This window comes from Malurus melanocephalus, unplaced genomic scaffold (assembly GCF_030028575.1).
Source record: "Malurus melanocephalus ecotype Western Australia unplaced genomic scaffold, MMel_1.1 scaffold_1122, whole genome shotgun sequence".
NCBI classification, from domain to species: Eukaryota; Metazoa; Chordata; class Aves; order Passeriformes; family Maluridae; genus Malurus; species Malurus melanocephalus.
This window is the reverse complement of record NW_026624354.1, coordinates 50,765-75,940: the sequence shown is the minus strand read 5'-3', so window position 1 is coordinate 75,940 and position 25,176 is coordinate 50,765. Positions and strand designations below refer to the sequence as shown.

Below are 25,176 nucleotides of genomic sequence, written 5' to 3'. Positions count from 1 at the left end.
CTAAGGGGGATTTCACCCTCTCCCCACAGGTGAAATACCTGACCCGGGACTGGCGCCTCACCCTCTACGCCCTCAAATTCTCGGCGCTGCTGGAGGTGAACAAAGAAGGCACCAAAGTCAGGCGKCGCCTCCCCGTGCCCGAGTACCTGCTGAGCGTCCCCCCGAGCAAACTGCTGCTGGCCTGGGAGCTGCAGCCCCGCCAGCACGACCTGCCGCCGCACAGGAGCTTCCTGGAGACCATCACCAGGATGTTCAGCCCCTTCGGAGCCGTGGCTTCCATCCGCATCCTGCGGCCGGGCCGGAGRTTGCCCTCGGACGTGCGCAAATACTCGGCGCGATTCCCCGAGCTGCTGAACCGCTGCTGTGCCCTGGTGGAGTACGAGAACCTGGAGAGYTCCCGCAGAGCCTTCGAGAGCCTCGGCCACCACGACTGGAACGGCATCAGGGTGGTCCAGCTGGGYGGCAAGTGGGGGAAGAAGAAAGGCGAGTGGGATGCGGAGGCGGAGCGGGTTTGGAATGTGCCGGCGGCGGGGCTCAGCTTCCCCCGCAGCCTCGAGGGYTCGCTGCCCAGCAGCTCCCCAGACTCGGATGACGCCTCAGGGTCACCGTCCCTCCTCCTGAGCAGCGATCTGGTGGCACCCACCTGGCCCGGCAGCGATTTCAAGGCTGGAAATGGCAGCGCTTTCATCGGATCGCGCCTCGGCAGCAAAAGCTTCCCCGAGCTCGGGGTGGGCTTGGGCGGCTTCTCCGGCACCGAGAGGCGCCAGGAGGGGATCTGGACACCCTGGGGGCTCTCTCCTGCTTCCAAAGCTCCCTCCGCGTGTCCCCTGGCAGAGCAGTGGGTGTCCGAGCCCCTCAGCCTGTGGGATGGGATCCTGACCCTGCCCCGCAGCCCCGAGAGCACCAAAAGCTTCGGGAGAGGAGAGCTCGTCCTCCGGCGCTGAGATCCTTCCGATTTGGCTTTAGCGTTTATTATTTTCTTTTTTTTTTCTTTATTTTTTTTCCTTTCTTCTCTCGAGCAGAAGAACCTTCTATGGCCCTGAGAGCTGTGGGCAGTGGCAGTGCAGCTGATCCAGGGGACAGAAGTTTTGGGGCGAGGACGATGCTCGAGGCAGAGGCTGAGCAGCAGCAGGAGCCGCGCCGTGCTGTGCTCGTGCCGCGTGGGATGTGCTTGCCCAGGGCCCAGAGCTGGGGTTGGTGTCCAGGTTTTGGGTGAGAAATGGGCAAAAAAGAGAGATGAAGTTTCCAGGCACTTTCTGGCTGATGCTGTGCTTTTTTTCTGGTTTTTTGGGGGTTTTTTTTTGGTTGTAGTTTTTTTTTTTTTTTTGGGGGGGGGGGGGGGGGGGGGGGTGTTTTTTTTTTTTTTTTTTTTTTTTTTTTTTTTTTTTTTTTTTTTTTTTTTTTTTTTTTTTTTTTTTTTTTTTTTTTTTTTCAGGTGGGTCTTTTTGTCTGTTGGAGTGGGTTTCTTTGGGGTTTTGTTTTGTTTTTTCCATTTCTTTTCCCCCCATATTTCGAGGTCTTTCYCCTCCTTGAGATGCATTCACCCAAGAGAAGGAGGGAACCTCAGGGTGAGTGGGATGGAAAACAAAGCTGGTGCTCATCACTGACCCAGACCCCAGCACTGAGGAGTTGTTCTACAGGCAGCGAGGAGAATTGTCTGGGGCAGGAATTTCATGTCCTTATGGCAGATTTCAGATTCTGAAACCCCAACTGGGAATGGCCTCAGGAATGGGGAATTCCTGATGTCTGGGGAAGAGAATTTCTTGTCATGAATACTCAGGGAGCCACCAGGAAAGARTCTGTCCTAAACCTGGAGGTTGGGGAAGGGAGAAGGACTGGTGGGAACTGGGATTAGTCCCAGTRCTCCTGCAATTTTGAGATTAATGGGATTAATTAATGAGATTTTGAGATTAATGCTGTCAGTGTGAGGAGGAAAAAGGGCACCTGAGCTGCACCCCAAGACCTGGAGAGAGGAAATGTTYTGCTCCTCAGGGAGGGGCTCAGCAGAGATCCCTGGGAAGCTTCAAGGGGATTCTTTATGAACATCTGGAACAGGACATTCCCCGGTCTCAATTTCCAGCTCCCTCTCCCCACTCTGGTGGGGTAAAACCCCCATTCCCCCAGCGCACCATTCCAGATCCTGGTGTTTTCCAAAAAAAATATCCTTTTTATTGGCCTCTCCCTGGTGCTCCCATGCCGTCCCTCAGTGCCTGCAGCCRGACGGGATCTTCGGGGCCTTGGAGCCCCCACAGGCTTCGGGCTTCTCCCCCTGCCACAGAGCAGCCAGTAGGGCCCCAGCAGGGACGGGGATGTGTCCCCAAACCCCGCTGTCCCCACAGATCCCTGTCCCACCTGGTAGAGGTGACAAACCAGCGCCAGCAGCGAGGCCTCCGCCTGTGCCTGCAGCTCGTCTGTGTGTTTCTGCGGGGCACAGGGGGTCAGTCAGGGTGTCCCCGGGGTGCCCAGCCCCCCCTGACCCCGTGCCATACCCCGTTGATGGTGATCCAGGGCACGTACTGGTGCGGGGGCTGCAGAGCCTCAGTCAGTTGGGCGTTGCGGTGCATCAGGGCCACCCCGGCGTCCCCCTGCACGCAGGCGGCGATGCGGCCGCTGTCCAGCTCCGGGGCGTAGATCTGCAGGCACTGCGGGCACAGGGGGCGGTCAGGGGGATGGGGACAGCCCCCAGGGCGGGGGAGGAGGGGGACRTACAGCCTGCAGGTTCTTGGTGACGGAGCTGCCCGACTCCAGGCAGAAGATGACGGCGAAGTAGGTGCTGAAGTTCTTGGCCTCGTCCATCAGACAGGCCTACGGGGACAGGGCGGGCGGTGAGGAGCCGATGATCCCCCCCATGCCAGCRCCGCGGGGACAGGGACCGTCACCTCCATCATGTTGCCCAAGCACTCCTCGGGRCCGTGCTGGCACTGGAAGTCCAACTTGCCGCTGACGTTCCTCTCCTGYGGGACCGACCGGTCTGAGCGGGGCCGGGGCGAGCGCCCGCGGCACCGGCGGGGCCGGCTCCTACCTGGGCGTTGCCGTAGGGCACCAGGGTGATGTTGAGCATATCGGAGGGCAGTAGCAGCCAGGTGGGGAAGAGTTTCAACACCAGGAACTCGCGGCAGGCCGGGCACAGGCTCTCGTAGTAGAGGGTCAGCTCCACGGGCGCGGCGGCGGGGCGCGGGAGGCTGCGGCAGCGGCTCTGCACCTGCACACGGGAGGGGTTCGGGGGGCACGGGGATGCAGATCCCTGTCCCAGTGTCTGCAGGGATTGGGGAAAGCTCCTGGGATGTGCGGGGAAGAAGGGGGATGAGGCTGGAGGGAAGTGAAAGCGGCTCGGGGGTTTCCGGCTRCCGCGGGATCCTGCGCGTGGCTGACAGAGCGCGGGGCGTTCCACCAGAACTTCCCCAAAATATTTCAGAGGAAAACAAATTTAGACMGGGACATGCCGGGGTGGGGGGATGGCTCGGCACCCTCTGCCAGGGAAAACTGCTGTTTGGGGCAGGATAACAAAAAGAAAAAGCCGGTTTACAAGGAAAAAGCAGAAGTGCCCGCGGCAGCTCGGGAGGGGCTGGGTTCGGGGTCCGGCAGGAACACAGCCATTGCCCGGGGATGCTGGGGAATCCCGCAGTGCCCGGGTGGCACCGGAGCATCCCTGCCGATGTGACAGCCCGTGCCCCAGCGCTGCTCCAGGTACCGTGGCCAGGCAATGCCCCAACCCCGTTCCCGGTTCCCGCTGCCGGGCAGGCGGGCCGTGTCCCCGCGTGCCAGATGACCCTGTCCCTGCCCCTGTCCCCGTCCCCAACCCCGGCAGCAGCAGCGGCTCTGACCTGGCAAGCGGCGGCGGTGTCCGGCGAGCTGCACCAGCGGTGGGCAGGGTAATCACAGCCGGGGGCCGCGCCGAGCCCCGGGGCCACCAAGGCCACCAGGGCCACCAGCGCCGGGACAGCCAGCGGCACCGCGGGGGCCATCAGGACGCTGGGGGGACGCGGAAATGAGCCCGTCCCAGCCAGGACTTTTAAAGCTGGGCCGTGCCCGCCTCCAGGCGCCCTCCCTGCCCTTCCTGCCGCCCCAGCCACCGCCTCCTGTGACGCTGCTGAGCCACGTGGGGCCGCCCGGCTCCGGCCACCGCGTCCCCGCTGTCCCCGCTGTCCCCGGGAGCGGCCCCGAGCCGCCGCTTCCCCGCAGGCTGGGACAGGTCCGGGAGAGGAATCCAGCGTGGGGCAGCCACCGTGGAGCTCCCCGAGCTGGGACACGGGGATGGCCTCAGCAGAGCCCACGGGAGAGGAATCCAGCGTGCGGCAGCCACGCGTGGAGTTCCCCGAACGGGGACACGGAGCTCAGAAGAGCCCACGGGAGCGATCCCAGCGTGGAGCAGCCACGCGTGGAGTCCTCCAAGCAGGAACACGGGGATGGTTCCCAGGAGAGCCCAAGGGAGAGGAATCCAGCGTGGGGCAGCCACGCGTGGAGCTCCCCGAGCAGGAACACGGGGACGGTTCCCAGCAGAGCCCACGGGAGTGATCCCAGCGTGGAGCAGCCACGCGTGGAGTCCTCCAAGCAGGGGCACGGGGATGGCCTCAGCAGAGCCCACGGGAGCGATCCCAGCGTGGAACAGCCACCGTGGAGTCCCCCGAGCGGGGTCACGGGCCCAGCAGAGCCCCGGGTGGGGCGGGTGCCGGGTGCAGGAAGGGGGTGCAGCCCAGCGCAATCCACGGTTCTGGAGCCCGRTGAGGAGGAGCCTCGCAGTTCCCCCTCTGTTTTTGGTCTCTCAGCCCTGGCCCCACGTGCCCCAGCCCTACAAACGTGGGGAGCACAATCCTGGAGCGTGGGTCACATCCTGCACCCAGCCCAGGAACTGGGGCACAGCCCCGGTAACACCCCCGCACAGCAATCCAGCAGCCTGGTTCATTAACTCTTGTTTATTTCTTTCCTTTTTTTTTTTTTTTTTTTTGGTTGTTTTTGTGGGTTTTTTCGAAGTACCGTACAAAAAAAAAATCCTCTTACAGTAACAAATACTGGGTTTACATTAGTAAACATCAACAGAAAGAGCAGAGAGCACTACTGCTGGTAACGGACAGCTCGAGGGGGCGGATTATTTATTGCATATACCTAGAAACTAAAACCTCACGCAGCCGCCACGTCCTCTCCGAGCTCAAAGCCTCCGCTGGCACCAGAGCCCTTGGCGGGGTSACACGGGGGAGCCTGGAGCCCCCCGAGCGGGGACACGGAGGGACAAACCCCAAACTGAGCCCTGGGGAGCAGAAGAGCCAAGGCTGGGGGACGTGGGGGTCACAAGCAGCAAAGCACGGCCCGGCGCCTCGAAACACGGCCGGGATCAGAACGAGCCAAAGCAGCAAAGGACAAATCACAACGAGCTGATGCTGGGGGAGCTCCGGGCTGGGATTCCACCCCGGGGAGAGCAGGGGAAGGCCGCTGCTGCTCGGGGAGCCGAGTGAACAAGCACCGTCAGGGAAAGGCAGCCCCGGGGAAGGGCATCTTCCTCCCCATCGTACACAGAATGTGCGGGCAGAGCCCTGCCAGGGACAGGGAAGGCAGTGCTGGAAGTGCACAGGGGTGACAGTGACACCCCCTGGGTGTGGCGGGGCAGCAGGAAGGGACAGCACGGGGAGAACAACAGAAATTCAGCCAAAAGGATAAAAATAAGGGATAAAGAGAAGCTGGGATTTCCCTGGGCAGCAGAGCCAGGTGAGCACCAAGCGAGTGSTGACAGGTGACAGCTTCAAGCTGASACTCTTCCAGATGCTCAGCAGGTCCCGGCATGAGCCAGGGGCAGATTCCCCTGCCAGGACTGGCCCCAAGGTCACACTRGGGGCTGGTGGGGGAGTGTGGAGCCCAGGAGGTGAGAGGCTGAGGATCCCATCCCCTGCAGCCTGTCCTGTGCTGTGGGATGTGCTGGAAGGGCAGGGACAGGAGCAGCAGAGTCCCCAGGTTGAACAGGTACCCCTGTGATCAGGGTGGGACACTGACAAAGCTCTGGAGTGTTGGTGCAGCCCCCCAGGCTGAAAAGGTGTCCCTGTGACCGGGGTGGGACAGTGACAAAACTTTTGAGGGTTGGTGCAGCCCCCCAGGTTCAAAAGGTGCCCCTGTCAGCAGAGTGGGACAGTGACAGAGCTCTGGAGTGCTGGTGCAGCTCCCCCAGCCACTCCTCAGATCGCAGGAGGCTCTGGAGGGAGCTGTGAGGACCCAACCTCCCCACCCCACTCCCACGTACCCTCATCCCTCACGTGCCCTGAACTATTCCCTTCATTATCCCTGGCAGCCTTCCCCAGCGATCCCCAAAGCCAAGCACAGCCTGTCCCGGGCCCCCACAGCTCCAACCTGCACCTGAGCACCAAACACTGACAAACCAGACCCAAAACCAGGCCCAGTGCCTGGGGAGGGCATGCAGAGCAGAGCAAGGGGATGGGGGCTGTACAGTTGAGCATGGAGCTGCCACAAGCTRCAGGAATGGGATGTTTATCCCAGCAAGCCAAGCTCCAGAAGGATCTGGGACCAGAACAGAGCGAGGCGAGCAGCAGAGCTGGCCGGGGAGGGAGGGACAGCGCAGTCCCTGATGCAGGTGGCACATCAAGGACAGGATGCAGGCACAGCACGAGCGCAGAGCACCCCAGGGATCCGGCAGAACCCGAGCTGCGACGTGAAACAGGAGCGCCAAAGTCCACGGCATCCACCAGCCTGTCCCAAGGAGGGGGAACGAGCCATTCTGGCCAATAAGGGGACCAAGACCGCTCTCCTCCAGCCARACATCCCAGAGAAGGCAGGGAAGCAAATGCCACCACGGCCTCAACTCCCAGCTCAGCTTTTAAAGCTCTTCCAGGCCTGTCTGGGCTGCCCTGGGGCCCGCTGAGCTCGGACACAGCGCCCTGCCCGCAGCAGCCGGCTGTGGTGGGCAGTGCTGCCCAGCCCCATACAGTACCCACGATTGTAAGTGCTTTGCATACGTAATTCCCCATCATGCAGATCCATTTCAGCATTCCCTGGGCCCCACAGACGTGTCCTCCTGCAGCAGGGAGGTCCTTCATTCCATGTAGGGCTCGTAGTGTGCGTTGGACTCCRGCCCTCTCCTGCTCCAGCTGCAGGGCCCGGGGCTGTGGCAGCCTGGCAGCTGCTGCCCACGCTGGGGGTGGCACCGGGGGCTCAGCAAACACCAGCACCAGGGGAGCAACCGGTCACAAAAAGAACCATATTTACAGAGCTACAGTCAGCTTCAACGGGTTACGTGTGCAGAGTCACCGAAAGCGGCCGGGAACGACGGGCTGTGCATCCCRCAGATCCTGCCAGGAAAAGCACGGGTACCAACAGGGATTTCACAGCTTCGCTGGCATAGCTAAGGCGGGAGATTCAGGCTAACCAGATCCTCCCTGGCCAGGCAGCAACACTCCAGAGGTGGTTATGACAAGAGGGAATGGTGGYGAGGTTGGGCACAGCACGGAGCGAGGATCTCAGCCGGGGAGCCCCGTGGAGGATGAGGTCTCTCCTTCCTAAATGTCTCTGCATGCAAGAGCAGCACCCCTCGTACCAGACACCATCACAGCCTGCGAGRTCACTGAGGGAAGCCAGAGTGAAGGATGCACACGCTGGGTGGAGCCTCCTCTGCCTCCTCCCGTGTCCAGGCAGGGAACCCCTCGGTCACAGCACCGAGGGATCRGGAACCAAAGCTCTACAGTGATGCGTAGCGGGGCGACCTGCCAGCAAGAAGGGGATCTGACCTGCTTATCAGGGAAGGGGAGGGGGCTCTGCTTGCCCCCAGCAATTCAATCACAACTGGATCCCACCTCCTAGAGGCCGGAGCCCGCTGGGAATCAACAGCCCAGCSTTTCTGTCCCATCAGCCAACACGGGTTTCAGCTACTGACCAAGAGGGACATCAGGAACGGTCACAGACATCTCAGAGGCTCTGAAGGAGCAGGAGCACAGAGACTCAACTATACAGGGTGCAAGAGTCCAGAGCCAGAAAGCRGCGCCCTGGGGAGAAGCTGAAGGCAGCTGTTGTGTTGTGCATGGGCTGCTCATCTGGCTGGTGGCTGGGAAAGGACCGGGTGAGCCAGCGTGACATTCAGGGAGTCATTGTGCTGCACCAGGGACGTGTGCTTGTAGTGCAAGACCAGGTCCTTGAGGGAGGCGTAGAGGTTGTAGGGCTCGGCGAACCCATAGCCCGTCGCTGTCTTGTAGATCACGCAGTGCTTGGTGTCACCGTCCACCCTGCCAGGGAGACACGGGCCTGGGTCAGCGGTGGCACAGGGACAGAGGAGCACAAGCAGGGCCACCAAAGCAGCCCAGATACACCTGGCCCTGGCAGGAGAACCAGGGCAGATGGGAGCTGTCACCGCCAGCATCTGGCACAGGAAGGGTGGAGCAATGTGGGAACACAGCCCAGGCCAGCCCTATCGCATCACATTGCATCCTATGGATCCCATCCCATCCCATCCCATGGATCCCATCCCATCCTATCCCATGGATCCCATCCCACGGATCCCATCTCATCCCACAGATCACATCCCATGGATCCCATCCCATTCCATGGATCCCACCCCATCCCCACAGGGGTACTCACACCACGGAGCAGGCGTAGCACCCCTTCTGGCTGCTCTCCCGGATCAGGAAGGTGCCGTCCCGTTTCCCGCACAGCATCTCCTCTGCCTGCACACGGTTGATCTTCCCCACATACCACGTCCGTTCCTCGTGGTGGGGCAGCTCCTCCTCATCGTCCATCATGGAGTACTGACTGCAATCGAGGACAGRCAGGGTCAGATTCCCTCAATTTGGGGGAGTGGCCCCCACAAATTCCCCACACTGCCAGCTGCCATTGCCCATCTGGCAGGAAAGACACCCTCAACCCCCAGGGAGCTGGGATTTGCAGCACAGGCAGGACCAGCTGTGCTCCCACATCCCCCAAACCCCACAGCACACGAGCAGGACACTCACTCCTCTGTCTCGTTCTTGATACCCAGCCACTCGTTGATCTTCTTCTGCCGAGCACCCTTCTGCGTCAGCCACCTGGGGGAGGAGAGCAGAGCTGAGCGCGGCCATCACCAGAGGGCAGCAGCCGCCGCTGCCGGACCCGCCGAGCCCCGAGGCCGCGCAGAGGGAGCGGCTCCCGCCCCGAGCGGGCTACGAGCCGGTCCGACCAGCCCCGGAGCCCTGGAGGAGGCAGCTGCATGGCTCCCRGGCCGGGCTGCAGGGGCACTACGTACACCAGGTACTGGTCTCGCAGTTTGCGCAGCTGCATCAGGTCTGGCTTGAGGCTGTTCATGCGCTTGTCGATCTCCCGGTTCTCCGAGGCTTGTTTCTTCAGGTCCTGCTCCAGCTTCATCTTGCTGTCGTGGATCTCTGTGATGCGAGACTTGAGCTTCTCCGAGTTCATGAGGATCCTGGGAGATGGAGGGGAGGTTCAGGCTGTGAGCCAGCGTGGGGGAGGCRGAGGAGGCAGCCTGCCAGCTCCAGCCCACAGCACGCTGCTGGAGAGAYGAGGAGTCCGCGTGCCTCGGCTCTGCGCTGAGCCAGGAGGATCTTGCAGCCCCTGGARCCCTTCTCCAGGCAGGGCAGGCCACCACCACCCCCATGCTCACCGTTGCACCTCCTTCTCGTTGCCCTCCCTYCGGAAGCGCTCGATGTACTCCTTGCTGCACTTCTCCTGTGTCTGACACTGCTCCTCAAAGATCTTGATGGTCTCGTTGAAGGCCTCGATTGCTGTCCTCTTCATCTGCAGCTCCTGGGGAGGAGAGAAGAGAGCGCTGAGGAACATTGCTGCACATTTGCATTCCYTCTTTCCCCTTCCCCAAAGCAGCTCAGTCCTTGCTGCAGGCAAAACATCCCCCTTTATCAAAGCCCAACCTCTGGGAAGTGCCCTCCAGTCCATGAGCTGACAAACGGGGCAGCAGGGCCCAATCTCTGTTCTTCCCTGGGCACAGCAGGGTGGCTGCCAGTGCTCAGGGGGTGACAGAGCAGCCCACAGGGTGCCCAGGTAGCCCCCAGGGAAAGCCATGCCCACRTACCTGGGATGTGCGTGTGTACTCCTCGTACAGCAGGTCGTACTCCCAGCTCTTGTCCTGGTACTGCTGGTGATAAACCTTCAGCTGCTCCCCAACAGCTTCCACACTGTCCTCCTTCACCACCTGGTCCTGCCACGGGCACAGCCTCGGTCAGGACCTGCTCCAGCTGGTCCCACAAAACCCCACCGGCCCTGCACACGTCCATGACCCCACAACAGAACATTCCAGCACACGGGGAAAGGGATGGGACATTGTGATCTACAAGAAGCAGGGATGGATGAGCAAATGCCCCCRGTTCAGGCTGTGCTTGCCAGCCCTGTTCCTGCAGCACAGGCCTCACCTGCTGGTACTTGGAGATGGGGTAAAGCAGCCTGGTGTCCAGCTTGGCRTTGTACTGGGCGAGTGACTCGTGCCGGTAGTGGGTGATGAGCTCCACCACTGAGCCRAAAGTCAGGGGCTCCGAGAAGCCATACTTGCCTTCCCGGTGGAAGATCTTGATCAGCTTGTTATTGCCTCCCTTCCTGCAGCAGAGGGAGAGGAGAGGGCGCTTACCACCACCCCAAAATCTGCACCAGCCAGAGCTCTCGGCATCCCAGCACAGGGACGTGTCTGAAGGGCAGCACCCAGAGGGTCCCAGGGGATCCCAGAGCCCYACCTGAGCGTGAGTGTGTATTCCCCCTGGATCTTGCTGGAGGCATCACGCACCAGGAAGGTCCCATCTGGAGTGTCCCGGAGCTTCTCGTTCACCTCCTCCCTGCAAGAACGGGATTGTCACGGATTGTGAGGTGGCCTCAAGGTTTCCCTGATGGACAGGGCACCCCAGGTTTGAGCTGACAGTCACTCCCTTACCGAGAAATGTCCCCCCAGTACCACTCGGCGTCCTGCAAGGGCGCGTTGTTGCCGTTGGCCAGGCTGGCTGCGCTGGGCTTTGGCTTCGGCGGTTTGGGAGGCAGGGCTGTGAGAGGAGGAGGGTTGAGACAGCGTGAGCCCAAATCCCAGCTACCCACTGGCAATGCCTTGTAGTGCTGAGTCCTCTCCCTGCAGTGACTGGCCCTGGAAGGCCCCTTGGCCACCACATTGCCCAGAGCTGCTCCAGCCACATCTCCAGCAGCTCAACACCTTGAGCCAGCCTGCAGGCACAGCTGGGCTACCAAATGCCCTCGGCAACCCAATTGTGGGGGCAGAGACTCCACACCCACAAATGCCAGCACCGCAGGCCCCAAGGAAGGGGTATCTCAGTACCTGGAGGCAACTGCTCTGGCTCCAGCTCCTTCGTCTGCAGAAGTGTCTCCAAAAACAGCACGGAGAAGTCAGGGCTCAGCTCTGGGCTGCAGGGAGAGGGGAGGCAAGTTAAAAACAGCAGAAGTGGGGGAGAACACGGCCCTGTTCCTGTGTCCCTTGGGGTCAGCTGGTTCACCCCAGCTGCCAGAGCAGCAAGGGCTCTGCCCCTGCTCTATGTGTTGCCAGCAGTTAAATCCCATGTGCAGCCCAGCAGCCCTGCTCTTCCAGGCTGGACTCCTTGTCCTGTGCTGGGAACAGCGCCGGAACCGAAAGCCTCACGTACCTGGCGCCAGGCAGCCGGAGGAGAAGGGGGCCGAAGATCTCTCCCAGGGCCCGAGGGTGGAGGCTGTTGCTCTCGGCCTGCTGCGATACCTTCCCCAGATGCCGGAGCAGGAACTGCAGGGTGAGCGTGTTCTGGAGCGGGACCGCAGGCGACTCCAGGGCCAGCAGCAGCTGCTTCCGGCAATTCTCTGGCTGGGGGATCTCTGGGGAGAGAACAAGACACGAGGGAAGAGTTGGGACAGCCGGCACCACTGTCCACGCTCCGGCTGCGTCACAGCACGGGAGCGCTGTCAGCAGCGGGGGCTCTGTGCCAGGCCCCACAGGGRCAGGGCTAATTTTAGTGCCCCAAACATGTTCATCCTGCCCAGCCACCCATTCCCAAAGCAGCCAGGGAGGGCCTTACCCTGCAGGATGCGAAGGATGTCTCCGTGCACCGACACCGGCACCACGGGGGAGGGCAGGTCCTGCAGGTAACCTCGCAGCGCCTCGCCCAGGGAGTGCACGTCCAGGGGCTCCAGGTCACCCAGAGTCCAATCTGCCAGGGCACACATTTCCCATGAGAAGTGGGCACGGCACTGGGCACCCAACCAGCAGCTCTGGTGCTGCCAAYACCCATCCCAGAAACCATCACACACCAGCCAGCTATCACGGGACACGGCACCACGAGGGAGCTCAGGCAGCCCGCGGGCAGCCCATGTGACAGAGGACGCCTGGAAATGCACCCCAGAAATGAGCTGGGTCTGGAAACCCCAGCAGGTCTCCTTGGGAGAGGGCAGAGGTCATTTGGGATGCCCACACCCTTTGCCCTGAGCCCCAACACAGGAATTGTGGGCACACACAGCTCGGGTGAGAGTTTTGCTCCCCGTTGCCGGCAGAGCCGAGTGCAGACCGAGCAGCCACACGCTAAACAGGGAAAACACCTCCCTCGAACGCAGGATTTTGAGAAGCACATAAAGCCTGCCCCGAGAGCACAGCCCGGGCTGACAGCACAGTTCCTGGGGTTTGCAGGAATGTCTGTGCAAGGGGACTCGCCAGTGTGGTGCCGGATGAGGCCCCAGCCCAGCCGAGAGGCAGACGGCTCCYGAGGCTCCCCGGCAGAGACATCAGCTGCCGGCAGCGCGGAGCCACGGCTGCAGCCACCAAGCTGAGCTGAGACATCCTCCCTCCCCTGCTCATTAGTGGTGTGACAGAGCCAGAGAAGCCTCCTAGAACCCAYCAGCATCCCAAAGACAGCAGGGGACAGGCACAGGGCTTCCCTTGTTTGCCTGCCCCACACCCCTTTGTTGCCCCCCGTGGATGGTGCCAAGAATCCCCCATCCTATCCCATCCCATCCCTTCCACGCAGGACAGGGACGCGTTGTGACGGGACAGCCCAGCCCCAGAGGCAGCGTGCCGGGAGTCAGGAACTGCYGGGGACAGGCGAGCCCGGCCTGGATTGCATTACTGCTGGCGCTGTCACATCCACTAATCTCCTCCATCTGAGCCGATTCGCCTCCACCGCGCAGAGCTGGTTCTTACCGGTTCTCAGCGCCTGCCTCAGTTCGGAGCCAGATGTCCTGTACAACATCTCGCTGTCCAGCCCTGCGGAAGGGGGGCACTGCTGTCAGCTCTGGCACAGGCACTGTTTCGGTGCCAGCAGCCCGGTGGCTGTGGCACGGCCAACCAGGCCTGGCTGCTGTCCAAGCCAACCCCCCGCAGAGGCTGCCGCAGCCCCCTTGGCCCCCAGCACACCCGGTTCAGTGGCCCCATTGCTCTGCTACGGCACAGATCCAGGCTGGAAGCGCTTCCCAAACCCCAGCACCCACCCACTGTGTGTAGGTGCTCAATCCCATCACCCTCCCGGGCCTCAGGGAGGAACGTGAGAGCAGCTATGTCCCGTGTGTCCCACAGAGCTCAGCTCTCATTGTGGGGTTTTGGGGTGTATCAGCCCCCYCAGTGCTCAGCATCCCCCCTTACCTTTCTTCTCGATAGCTTCCACCAGCTTCACCAGGAGCGGCGGAGCAATCTCGGGAGGGCTGAACTGCTCCTGCAAGTCCGGGAGAGGAGACCCTGGGGGAGAGGGAGGGAGAGAGTGGCTCAGCACCAGCTCAGCCCTCAGCAGCAGAGCTGGGCCAGGCACAGCCCAGGCAGCTCCCAAGGGCAGCAAGGAAGCACATGGCCCCTGCTGCGAGGCCGTGGCCCAGGCAAACASAGCAAGGAGGCTGCGAGCAACCTGCCCAGATGCCAGCACAGCACTTGTTGAGCTCCAGCCCGGACTGGGTGTGCACTGGGAGATCTGTGCTGCTCCCTGCAGAGGCTCGGAGACAGAGCCCATCCCCCTGKGGACCCGCACCCCCCAGGCAGGCAGCACAGGGGTTACCAGGGCTCCTGGAGCTCAGCGCTGGGTCCCTGCCCAGCACAGGGGCTGCGCAGRGCTGGCAGAGGAGCGGGGCCAGGGACCTCGCTCTGCTCGTCGTGGTGAGCTGTGATTAATCCAGCGATTCAGACAGAACGCCATGTCAGCAAATTCCTGCCCTTGATTGCTCGTTTAACATGGAAACCGGCCCTGTGCCTCCCCCTCCCCGTGAGCCCACGGCCTCTGTGTGAGCTGCTACAGGGCACAGGCAGCCCGTGGCACGGGACCAGGGCCCCCCGATCCCGGGGGATCTACAGCCCCGTCTCGGGTGGTATTTCACCGCCACCTCCAGAAAATCTCGAGGTTCTGGCTCTGGGCAGAAGCATGCTGGGGCAGGAGCACRCAGGTCTGGCTGAGGAGCTGCCAGAGGGAGGTTTGGAGGAGGATGAGCAGTGCCAGGCTCCATCCTGCTTCCCAAGCAGCACCAGCCGGTGYAGGAGGCTCCTCCAGGCCGGTCCACAGCACCCAGCAGAGCCCAGAGAGCCCGCGGTGGGTGAGGACACCCAGCACTCTCTGCTCGGCAGAGGCAGAGCCAAAAGGCTGCTCCCCATTGCGAAAGAGCTCCGTTGTCATGGATCTGACCCGAACTCGCCTGGTGTGGTCTCACCACGAAGCGCAGCAAGCTGGAACTGCGCACCCAGCTCGGCCTGCTGCACCCACGGCCCCGTGGGGAGACCCAACAGCCATGGGAAGGGAAAAACACGGGCCAGGCACCCAGAAGCTCTGTGCTGCTGGGGAAGGGGGATGCAATCCCACACCAGAACAAGCCCCTGGGCACGGTCAGGGGCCCAGTGTGGAGCGGGTCGAGGTGGGGAAGCTGCAGGCAATCTTCCAGGCTGGCAGCTCCCAGCCTGACCCTTGGGAAGGGCTGAAGGGAGAGTAAATACTGGCGCTGCCCACGTGGCCCGGCCGGGAATGTGCTGCTTCAGCAGGCAGCAGCTTGTCTTTTTTTGTCAAGCACAGAGCCGGAGCCAGCAGCGGCTCCTGAGCCTGCCGGGCCTCCGGGCTGGGCCGCCGCGAACAAGGCTGCTCACAGCACGGCCCGGGCAGCTGCGGAAATATTCCCGAGCCGCATTTTCCGCTCGTGTTCTCGGCGGAAGGCAAACACCAGCAGCTCGTAAATCCACTGGCAGAACGCGCCGGCTCTCGCCGCTCCGCGGGGCCGGCCCTGCTGCGGGCTGTGGGACAGGTGTGGCGCTGGCCCTGCTCCACCAGTGACACTGAGGGGCCAAAGAGTCCCTGCCAGCCAGGGCAGGACCCGGGAAGCAGGGAAGGAACCTCAAGGGGCAGCCAGGAGACAGCTCTGCACCTCCTGAAGTGCAGATCATGAAGAAATAAGACGGSTTTGGCTCAAATACGGTTTTTCCATTGCAAAAATGTGTCTCCCCAGCAGAATACAGAATTAAAGAATCACAGAATGTCCTGGGCTGGAAGGGATCTTCCGAGTCCAGCTCTTAAGTGAATGGCCCACATGGGGATCAAATCTGCAGGCTGAGTGTAAAATGRCTCTGGGTGTTTGAACTGCCTGCCCTGCCTGTGCCCACAGTGGAGGCTGGGGATGCACCCAGAGGGRACAGGGACAGGGCTGGCACTGCYTTCACGTACCCTGRCACCCCMCACCCTCTCTCCTCAGGCAGGATGCAGAGAGGTTGGCTTTTGGTTTCCTTCCCAAATTTGCCTTTTCTGTGTTTCAGGAACTTTGGCACRTATCTTGTTCCACCTCCCAGAGACCCCACCGGTGCCTTTGCCCACCCAGACCCACCTTGAGAAGAGGGGAGAGGCACCCAAGGCAGAAATGCAGCACCCAAGGGAGCGCCGGGCTGGAAGCAGGCAAAGCTGGCACATCCAGCACAGAGCCCAGCACAGAGCGTATCCCCGGCTCCCAGGAGGAGCTGCTTTCTTGGAAAGGCAGGTTGTGAGCGGGATGACTCAGGTCAGGCTCTGGCTGCCAACCCAAACTGCACGCAGGGCCCGGCCACATTCCCACCCTGCGGAGATGTTTCCTGGGGCCGCCCCTCCGGAGGCAGCTGCAGGGAGCTGCACCAGCCCCACAGCCCCGGTTTCGTAAGACCCCAGAGGTGTTTTCACGCAGCCAGAAGCGTCTGCTGGGGCAGCCGTGGCTCCCAGGCACAGAGGGATGGGGAGGGTGAGGCACTGCCAGCTGGGAGCGTTCCCTGGCACCCTCCAGCTCCTGCTGCTGACCCCACTCCTCCCACAAGCACCAGCACGAGGTCTTCTGCAAGGCACGGGAAGGCAAAGYGTGGCTGTCGCCCCTCACAGAATCCCAGAGTGGTTTGGATCAAAAAGGACKTTAAAAGATCACCCAGTTCCAACCCCCCTGCCTTGGGCTGGGACACCTTCCATKAGATCAGGTTGCTCCAAGCCCCATCCAGCCTRACTTGGAAMACTTCCAGGATGGGGCAGCCACAGCTGCTCTGGGAAACCTGTGCCAGGGCCTCACCACCCTCACAGTCAGGAATTTCTTCCTAACATCTARTCTAAATCTCTCCCTCTTTTRATTTAAAACTTCCCCCTTGTCCTATCGCTATCTGCCTGTATAAGAAGCCTCTCCCCTCTTTTGTATAAGCTCCTTTTAAATATTGGAAGGCCACAACAGAGCCTTCTCTTCTCCAGGTGAACACCCCCAGCTCTCCCAGCCTGGCTCCAGAGCAGAGGGGCTCCAGCCCTCRGAGCATTTCCCCTGGACTCACTCCACCAGCTCCACATCTTTTSTRTGCTGAGGACTCCAGATTCAGACTCAGCACTGCAGGTGGGGGTCTCAAGAAGGAAGAATAGATGGGGGGAACCCAGTGGCTGCAGAGCCCCTGCCACAGAGTTTACATGCCTGGGAGCCAAAAAGCCAGGCTGAGAGCAGGCAGCTGCCACAGCTCCACAGGCAGGGCAGAGGCACGCTGGCTCCCCTGGAGCGGGTCCGTGCCAAGGCCAGGCTGGCTGGGAGGCAGCCGCAGGTGCAGCACAGCYCATGCCCAGCCCCGGGGTGGCTGCCCGGCCCCAGCGAGGGCTCGGCGACCCGCGGGGAGGGCAGGCTGCCAGGCAGACAAGCAATTAGCTCCAGTTCTCAGAAGCACTCTTTTAGACCCTGACTTTTCTCCTCTTGCCCAGAGACAAGTAATTGTGTCTCTCAGCGGGGCTGARCAGCTCTTGGCAGGGAGCACTGCCCCAGGCATTGCAGAGGCGGGGAGGTGGTGGTTGGGAGAGGTCAGGACTTATCCTGAAGGGAGGGAGCCTGGCAAAACTCAGCCTAGCAGGGAGAGGGGCCATGGGGATCCTGGCCAGCTGCAGGGCAGAGAGAGAGAAGGATTTTGGAGAGGTAAGAGTGGGACAAAGCCTGCCCCACTGAGCACATTGACCAGCTGGAGGAACAAAGTGCTTTTCTCTGGGCTGGACTGAGTGTGAGCCCACAGCCCCCAGATGACTCGACTGCAGTGCTGTGAAGCTACAGGCTTCACCGCTGTTCCACAAAGCCACTCACACACTCTCATCTGTCACACACTGGAGGTGTCCTGGAGCAACAGGGAACTCAGCAGGACTTACCTTGCTCCAGATTCTCGGGCAGCCGGCAGCCGCTGGCCCCCGGTGTGGCGGGCAGGGGTCTCTGCACTCGGGGCCGGTGCGAAGGGACGGCGATTTTCACCGGCCCCACGTACTCCACGTAGGTGCCTGGAAAGTCTCCCTTCTGCTTGGTGCGCTCGTTGACGCCCAGGATCCACCCGATCTGGTTGGGGGTCTGCTCATCTCCGTCTTTGAAGCCCAAGGCTTGCAGGGCCCCCTTGCTGACCACCAGGGTGTCCCCGGGCAGCAGGTCAATGTCCTCCTCGCGCTCCTTGCGGTACGGGTAGAGMGCCCGGTACTGGAAGCCGTCGGTGCTGCCCATCCTCTCTGCTGGGGGAGAAGGGCTCTGAAGGGTGAGGAAGCACGGTCCAGGTGGGAGAGGAGGGCYCTCAGAGGCAGCTCTCCCCCATCAGCACTCTGAACTGTTTATGTGTGAGCTGGCACCGCAGGAGCCTGGTCTGGGTGCCCCGGGCAAGCTTAGGTGCAGCCCCTTTTCCTCAGCTTGAAACCACGATTCAACCAAATTATGGAGCAAAGGGAGAAGGAGACAAACATAATCCAGCACTGGTGAGCGGGCATGCAGCAAAGAAACCCGAGATCAGGGCCTGTTTCACCAAAAAAGCCAGTCTCTTGGAGTCTGGGGAGGAAAAGTACAGTAGGCTTCCAGCCTGGACTGGTGTGGTACACTGCCTTCCCCTTCCCAATGCCTGCAAAGAGAAGAAGACTTGTCACTGCACAGCCAGGCACCCCACACCCTCCAGACACGCCAACATTCAAACCAGGAGTTCACCTGAGAGAGGCAGGACTCGTTTCTCTCCTGCCTAGCAGCTGCTGCTGAGCCCTGGATCCAACCAGGCCATGCTAATCCCGATTTACACTCCCAAAAGCAAGTTTGGAGCCAGTGGCTGTGGGCAGGAACGCTGCCTCCTCTCTGCTACAGCCAGGCACCAGCTCTGCATCTTAAAGAGGTTCACCCCTGCTCCTTCAGCGTACCCTCCTCACAGCACTTATGCAAACAAGGAGACAACAAGTGGGACAAAACAGCCTTTATGCAGGATAACTTTTGCATACAGAAAAGGGYGACCCCACACCCACCAGCTGCAGGCCCTGAATGGGAGCAGAGCAAACAGATTTAACCTTCCCTTGTTAAATCGATTAAATTTCACAGTTCACCTTTACATCTCGCCTTGCAATCCCCCACAAAGGCATCTTCTGAAGGGAGCTGCCCACAAATGTAGGTTAACCAAGCTTTCAGCAAAAGGCTTTCGAGATGTGCTGCCATTCCCACAGAGCAGCACTTCAAAGCTTTGCTCTGAGCAAAAAGTCAATTTTTGAACTTTTCAAAAGCAGCAACAGCATCAAGTGCAGGCATGGGTTCTTTTCGCAGAGATGGAGGCAAGAAGAGTTAAAATAATCTTTAGAAGCCTTCAAGTCTACTTAGAGCTCCTAACTGCCTTTCAGCTATTCAGAGAGAAATTGAATATGCTGCCTGCCCTGCCCAGAAATCCACCAAAAAGAATAAACCTGGGTTAGAACATGTTGTTGAAGAGACGTACGAGCTGGGACATTCCCACCAGCCAGGCACGTCCTCTTTTCCCATCCCCTCCTGGCTGCACAGGCCAGTTTTCCACCTCCCTCAGGCAAATCCCAGAGTTCTGGTTCCCGCAGAAGTGGCATGTGGCCGAGGACCGGACCTACAAGGCACCGGGGCAGCCAGAAACCAGCCTTCCCAGGGACACCCTGGGCCTGCTGAAACCCTGCAGGTCCTGTTAAAGGYTTGAGCTGTTTTGGCCCAGAAACCACCAAACCCAGCTCAAAGTCTCGAGTCTCATCTGAAAACTATTAACGAGCAGGAAGGTGCTTCTCAGGGCTGTGGGAGCATGGGCAGAGGGAGGCAAGGAGGCAAAGRGAGCCAGGACAACCTTCCCAGAGGRATCAGYGAACAGTTGAGCRTGGCACAAAGCCAGAGGTGCTCTGACCGCTGGTTTGGACTCTGTGACAGGCACTAACGGCGGAGATCTGCAGGATTTCAAAATAACCCTTCTGGGCCAGCAACACATTACACTTCGTATCAGCCACAAATCCCCTTTCCTCCTGCACGTGGTGTCACCCCTGCACGTGTCCCCACACCTGCACGTGCCGCCACAGCTGCACGTGCTGTCACAAAGTCTGAGATCGGGGAGAGACCCCAAGAGGAGCCAGCCCCACCTCTGCTCCACAGCCAGGCTCTCCAGCCTGGCACCAGGGCTCCTTCCCTCGACAAGGACAAAAGGCACAAAGAGGCCATGGCACAGGAAACCTGTGCAGCAGCCAGAGCCCGCACCGCCTGCCTGAGCTCGGGCAGGCGTCCCAGCAGGGCTGTCTTTGCCATGAATGAACAGGCACTGCCCGCGGGGAGGTGAGGCACTTGCGGCCAGAGGCGGGTGGGGAACAGGATTGAGCTTGATCCAGCTTGCTGGAGAGCTTCTCCAGAACTCCAGGAGCAACACCAGACTGCAGAATTCATGGAGAGACCCTACAGAGGTTTCTGATGTTCRTGGGGGGAGCAGCACATCCCAGCACGGCCGCTGTGAAAGCTCCCACCATGCTGGGATGGCGGCTGCAAGGAACTYGCAGCAGTGCCCGCATTTCCCCAATCCAACCAGCCCCAGCCAGGAAAATATTACTTCATAATCCAGAGCATAAAGAGAGATTTATCACCAGGCTTACTGGCTGCCCCTCTGAGTGCTGCCTGTCAGGGTCCCCCAGAGCGGAGTCGCAGTGCCGGGGGCACTGTCTGACTGCCAAGGGCCTGAGTGGCCACTGCCCACTGGGCACGGTGCCAACGGCTCCCCCTCTTCCCGGACAGGACGGACCCCAGAGTGGCTCCTCCCGGACAGGACAGACCCCAGAGTGGCTCCTCCCAGACAGGACAGACCCCAAAGTGGCTCCTCCCAGACAGGACAGACTCCAGAGTGGCTCCTCTGGACAGGACAGACCCCAAAGTGGCTCCTCTCAGACATGACAGATCCCAGAGTGGCTCCTCCCGGACAGGACAGACCCCAGAGCAGCTCCTCTCAGACAGAACAGACCCCAGAGTGGCTCCTCTCGGACAGGACAGACCCCAGAGTGGCTCCTCTCGGACAGGACAGACCCCACAGTGGCTCCTCTGGACAGGACAGACCCCAAAGTGGCTCCTCTGGACAGGACAGACCCCAGAGTGGCTCCTGCTGGACAGGACAGACCCCACAGTGGCTCCTCTGGACAGGACAGACCCCAGAGTGGCTCCTCCTGTAAAGGACAGACCCCAGAGTGCACCCAAAGGCAGAATCCAAACTTAATGGGGTCGATGCTCCCCCACAGGCACCCCCCAGCTTCCACCCGCAGATCCCAGCCCCGACTCCAGGCGCCTCCGACAAGCTGGTGCAGCCGAAGAGGCTGGAAGGACAAAACGCTCAGGCCTGGCAAACTTGTTCAGTAGCTTTTAAAAGCAGATCTGTGCGGAGGGGTGGGAAGAAGAGAGTGACTCGGGAGCACCGAGTGTCTCCAAAGAGCAGGTCCCGCAGCTTCTCCCAACCGACTCCTTCCACAGCCTTCYTCCCTGGGGTGGGAAGGCAGGCACAGCTCTGTGCCACCGAGCTCTCCACGTCCCAGTGGGTCACTAAGCACGTGAAAAAATCCAGACAACTCAGGTTATTCCTGCAGAAGCCTCACCTGCTTTCCCCACGCTCAGCCCCTGKGGGCACTGGGTGCTGGTGAGCATGGGTGAGGAGTCCTGCAGCAGAAACAAATCCTCATGGTTAATGCCGGCACCATCCTCTCCAGGGGAAACAGTCGTCCTCTGTCCTGCCAGAGGCTTCCCTGGAAGCCCTGCACCCTCGGAGAGCAGCTGACCCAGTCTCTGGGGATTGGGAATGCACACTTCCCAAAGCCCTGAACAGCTCTGCAGAGGGAAGGCAGAGCTGAGAGGCCGGGACACGCACGAGCCTGTCGGCTGGAAGCACACCTCGGAGCAGGAGAGAGGCAGCACCTTGCCAAAAGATTTGGGCTGGGCCCAACTCCAGGTTTGCTCGGCTCTCAGAGAGGAACCTCGTGTGTCTGTGCTGGCGAGCACTTGCTTAGGCTGCTCTGAAAATCCCATGCATCAGACAGCTAAATACCTTTGGTAAATCTATCTCAGCGCCCAGAAACAATCCCTCGATTCATTAACTGCTGTCAATACTTCCTTTGTTTAATACATCGGTTTGAAACAAAAAACACATTACAAGTCTTTTTGTCTGTGCCCAGCACATAAATAAAAGCATCTTAACATTTTAAATGTGGTTCCTGTGCTTTTTAACCCAGTTCCAAACGCAGTTCAAAGTGCAGCTTGACTTGAAGCAAGACCGAGAGTTACTTTCCCTCCAGTGAGGGGAAAGAATGCATAAAAATATTTAAAAGAAGAATATGCTCGCAAAAGTATACACAACCTTTCCAAATTGCATCAGATCCTCATCGAGGAAAACAGACGCCATATCGAGTTTTGAAACGCAAGTTACAGACAATAAGAACAAACTTTTCCTTTAATTAAAAGAGAAAATAGAACAATGCCATGATGGATGGGAATGAAAACGGACAGGGAATTGCCTGCCATCGTGACATCTGCTGCTGCATCACGTACTCCTGACCCAGGCAGCCAGGGCAGCTCTGATGGCCTCAGCTCCTGAAGCTGGCAGTGCCAAGCACGTCACAGGTCACACTGTGCCCCCCAGCACCCACAGCACCGAGTGGCAGAATGAGAGAGGGCAAGAGCTTGGCAACCCCTGATTTATAAYCAGCACAAACAGCACAGCAAATCCCCGAGCTCCCAGGCAGCTTCCCGGGCCGGCTCCCTCCCCAGCCAGAACAATGACTGGAAAAACGACTCGCAAGGCTGGAGCCATGAGCAAGGCTGTGGAGGAGGCAGCAGTGCCACGAGGAGCTGTGGGGGAAGGAGCCCGGAGAGCCCGCAGGGAGCTGGTGCGGGCGGGAAGCGGAGCTGGACACGCTCCAGCAGCTGCCCCTGGGGAAGCGGCCAGCGGAGCAGGGAGAGCTGGAGCCCGGGCTGGCCACGGCGCTGCCAAGCCAGCTGGTATTTCCTTCCAAACAGGGAAAAGCTGCAGGGGAGGAGGGGAGCTGTGCCTGAGCTCTGCCCGAGCCAGGCATGGGACAGCCGAGACCATTTTCACCTCTTCTCTTCCCCAGAAATGCTTTCCAGCCCCCCAGGAGCAACAGATCCCCAGGAGCAGCAGCTCCTGCCCACAGCCACGAGCCACCCTTCTCCAGGGACACAGAGCATTTACTGCTCATGCTCGAGTTTCATGAAATATTTTGCTTCATCAAAGCCCGAGGAAGTGAAGGAATATCTGAAGTATTTCACTGAAAGGTCAATGTCACGGTTAGCAGGGACATGCATAAGTCCCTGCAGGGACAATTCCTCACTTTTGGGAGACCACTGGAGGTCCCAGTGACCTCCTGCTCAGAGCTGGACAGCACAAGAGCACCTTAGGCCACCTGCACACCTATTCCAAGACTTTTCATACTGTCCAAAGGCTTCTCCCGACACTGAACTTACTCCAGCTGAAGCTTGTTCTCTCTTAATCACCTCAAAAAATTCCTCCTCCTACCTAGAAGAGCTTTATACTCGGCCAGGGACTTTTATTTGCTGGCAGCGAGCAGAGAAGRACCCAGCACCCAACACCAGCCCCATCACCTCCCTCCAGGCTGCTCTTACACCATCCCCCACACAGCAAGAACACACTAATTCCATTTTAGGAGCATTCATGGAGCTGGCTTTAGGAATATAGAAACCCAGGAGCTGGATTTTGGCAAAAAAATTACAGTTCTAAAAAAAACCTGAGTACATGAAAAAAAAAATCCAACTGCTCTTGCAACTTATCTGCTTAAAATCACATTCCCCAGGGTATTTGGAATTTATATGATTTATTAGCAGCTCTGCACAGCTCAGCAATCACATGAAGTAACCGATGAGGTAAAAAGCACCCAAGTTAATAGACCAGCACGATTTGGATATTGGTGAGAAAGCCAAGACCTTCCAACTTGAGAAATCCACCATCTCTTCCTCTGTCTGCTTTTTATCTTCCATTACCCRGCTACTTCAGCTCCGAGCTGCGGCTCCAGAGATTCCCAGAGGAATTAAAAGAGCCCTCGATATTATAAATACTCTTTTTCATTGTAAACACACCCCGGCACTCGGAGCTCTGACACGGCTCCAAACTGGCTCCGCAAACCACTCTGCTCCTCGCCACATTCCAGCTGAGCCGCGCTTTCCCTTCCAACCCAGCGCTTTTGTCCAAGCGAGACCCAACTGCGGGCAGAAAGGATTTTTCCGTGTGCTTAAAACCTCGTTCCAGCCAGTTGGGAACGGGGGGTTTTGGGGCAGGGATCAGCTCGAGGAGAAACAAGTCCGTGCCACGAACCGCGYGGGCAGATGGAAGCACGAGCTGCCCACGTCAAAAGAGAGTCACCAAAGAAACCAAACCATGGYTTTGGACTTTCCCACACCGTGGAAGGCTAGAGCAGAGGCCAATTCAGCCTCGGGGACGCACCAGCCCTTYGCATGTCAGGGAAGGGTGGGGGAATGGCCAGGAAAGCAGTGATTTAGGCTATATTTACTCAGCTGTCTCCCATTCTCTGCTCTCACAGAGAAAGTCACAGGGCCAGTTCCCCAGTGGCTCCAAGAGCTGCTTGGGAAATCAAAGCCGTGCATTAATGGGAGGAGAGGCAGCCATGGCTCCATTGAAAGGCAACGCTGGGCCCGCTCCAGCTCCTCACGGCTCTCATTTCTCGAYAGGCTTGTCCCCTGGCTTTAGCTCCCATCGATCACAGACCCCCAATTTGGGAGGTACATGACCATGGGAATCTTCCTCCTCAAGGGGCTGAGAAACATCCACACAGGAGGAGAAGAAATGCCGTGACCAACCTCCCTGGGAAGCGGTGGGCTGGCTCATCTCAGAGCCAGGGGTTGGGGACAACTGTCTTGAGACAGCAAAGCCACCCTCGGGCTGCACTGGGCACATCCCTGGGGCACCAACTCCAGCCTGGGAACTGCCAAACTGCCCCCGGGCAGGGGGAACAGAACTGGGACCCTCAGAGGCCACTCTTTACTGGCTCCACAGCCCCCAAGGGTCCCCAAGACCCTCGGCAATGGGGACTGTACCGTGCTGAGAATCCCTGCACTGTCACCACAGTGGGGACAGTGGCACAAAGGAATCTATGCTGGCACTGTTGGGATGCAGACGGAGGGATCGAGGGGGCACAACCCCTGAACAGGGACAGGACAGCTCGGGGGGTCCTGGAGGGAGCAGGAGGACACTGGAAAAGGTCAGGGACAGCTCGGAAGGGGAACGGGGGGCACAGCCCAGGTACAGGGAGTGGAACAGGGACAGCTGGAGGTGGGGGGGATAGGAGCGCACAGGGAGGGGACAGGGACAGCCCGGGAGGGGATTGGGGCACACAGCCCCGGTACCGTGGGGTGACAGGGACAGCCCGGGAGGGGATCGGGGCACACAGCCCTGGCACCACGGCGAAGCCACAGGGCAGCGGCACTGCCCTGCCAGCGGGACACCCTGCACTGGCACTTCCCGAAGGGTCCGGGCACATCCTCGAGGCTGCCTCACGA

At 59.9% G+C, this 25,176-nt stretch overlaps 3 protein-coding genes across 3 annotated transcripts in view; 1 reads left to right on the top strand and 2 right to left on the bottom strand.

The window, feature by feature from the left end:
- LOC130586289 (la-related protein 6-like) overlaps nt 1–1,090 on the top strand; it is a 17,195-nt gene extending 16,105 nt beyond the window's left edge. Inside the window, exon 6 of the mRNA XM_057387064.1 lies at nt 30–1,090. Within this exon, the coding sequence (XP_057243047.1) occupies nt 30–944 (915 nt within the window). The 3' untranslated portion in view covers nt 945–1,090. The remainder of the gene's footprint in view (nt 1–29) is intronic.
- A 1,058-nt stretch (nt 1,091–2,148) lies between these two features.
- On the bottom strand, nt 2,149–4,044 carry IFI30 (IFI30 lysosomal thiol reductase). The gene is made up of 7 exons (XM_057387066.1): nt 3,825–4,044; nt 3,023–3,202; nt 2,880–2,954; nt 2,710–2,805; nt 2,490–2,642; nt 2,353–2,421; nt 2,149–2,269 (listed from the first exon to the last, which is right to left on the bottom strand). The coding sequence occupies exons 1-7, from the start codon at nt 3,963–3,965 to the stop codon at nt 2,204–2,206; spliced, it is 780 nt and encodes a 259-aa protein (XP_057243049.1). The 5' UTR covers nt 3,966–4,044; the 3' UTR covers nt 2,149–2,203.
- A 1,298-nt stretch (nt 4,045–5,342) lies between these two features.
- Nucleotides 5,343–21,444, bottom strand: PIK3R2 (phosphoinositide-3-kinase regulatory subunit 2). Its single transcript, XM_057387063.1, has 16 exons — nt 21,231–21,444; nt 17,520–18,244; nt 13,526–13,618; nt 13,088–13,150; nt 11,973–12,104; nt 11,571–11,772; nt 11,249–11,334; nt 10,856–10,961; nt 10,662–10,760; nt 10,347–10,527; nt 10,010–10,135; nt 9,584–9,726; nt 9,209–9,385; nt 8,940–9,011; nt 8,569–8,739; nt 5,343–8,216 (listed from the first exon to the last, which is right to left on the bottom strand). Exons 2-16 carry the CDS (start codon nt 17,857–17,859, stop codon nt 8,024–8,026), a joined length of 2,184 nt encoding a protein of 727 aa, XP_057243046.1. The 5' UTR covers nt 17,860–18,244; nt 21,231–21,444; the 3' UTR covers nt 5,343–8,023.
- Between the last annotated feature and the right edge of the window lie 3,732 nt (nt 21,445–25,176).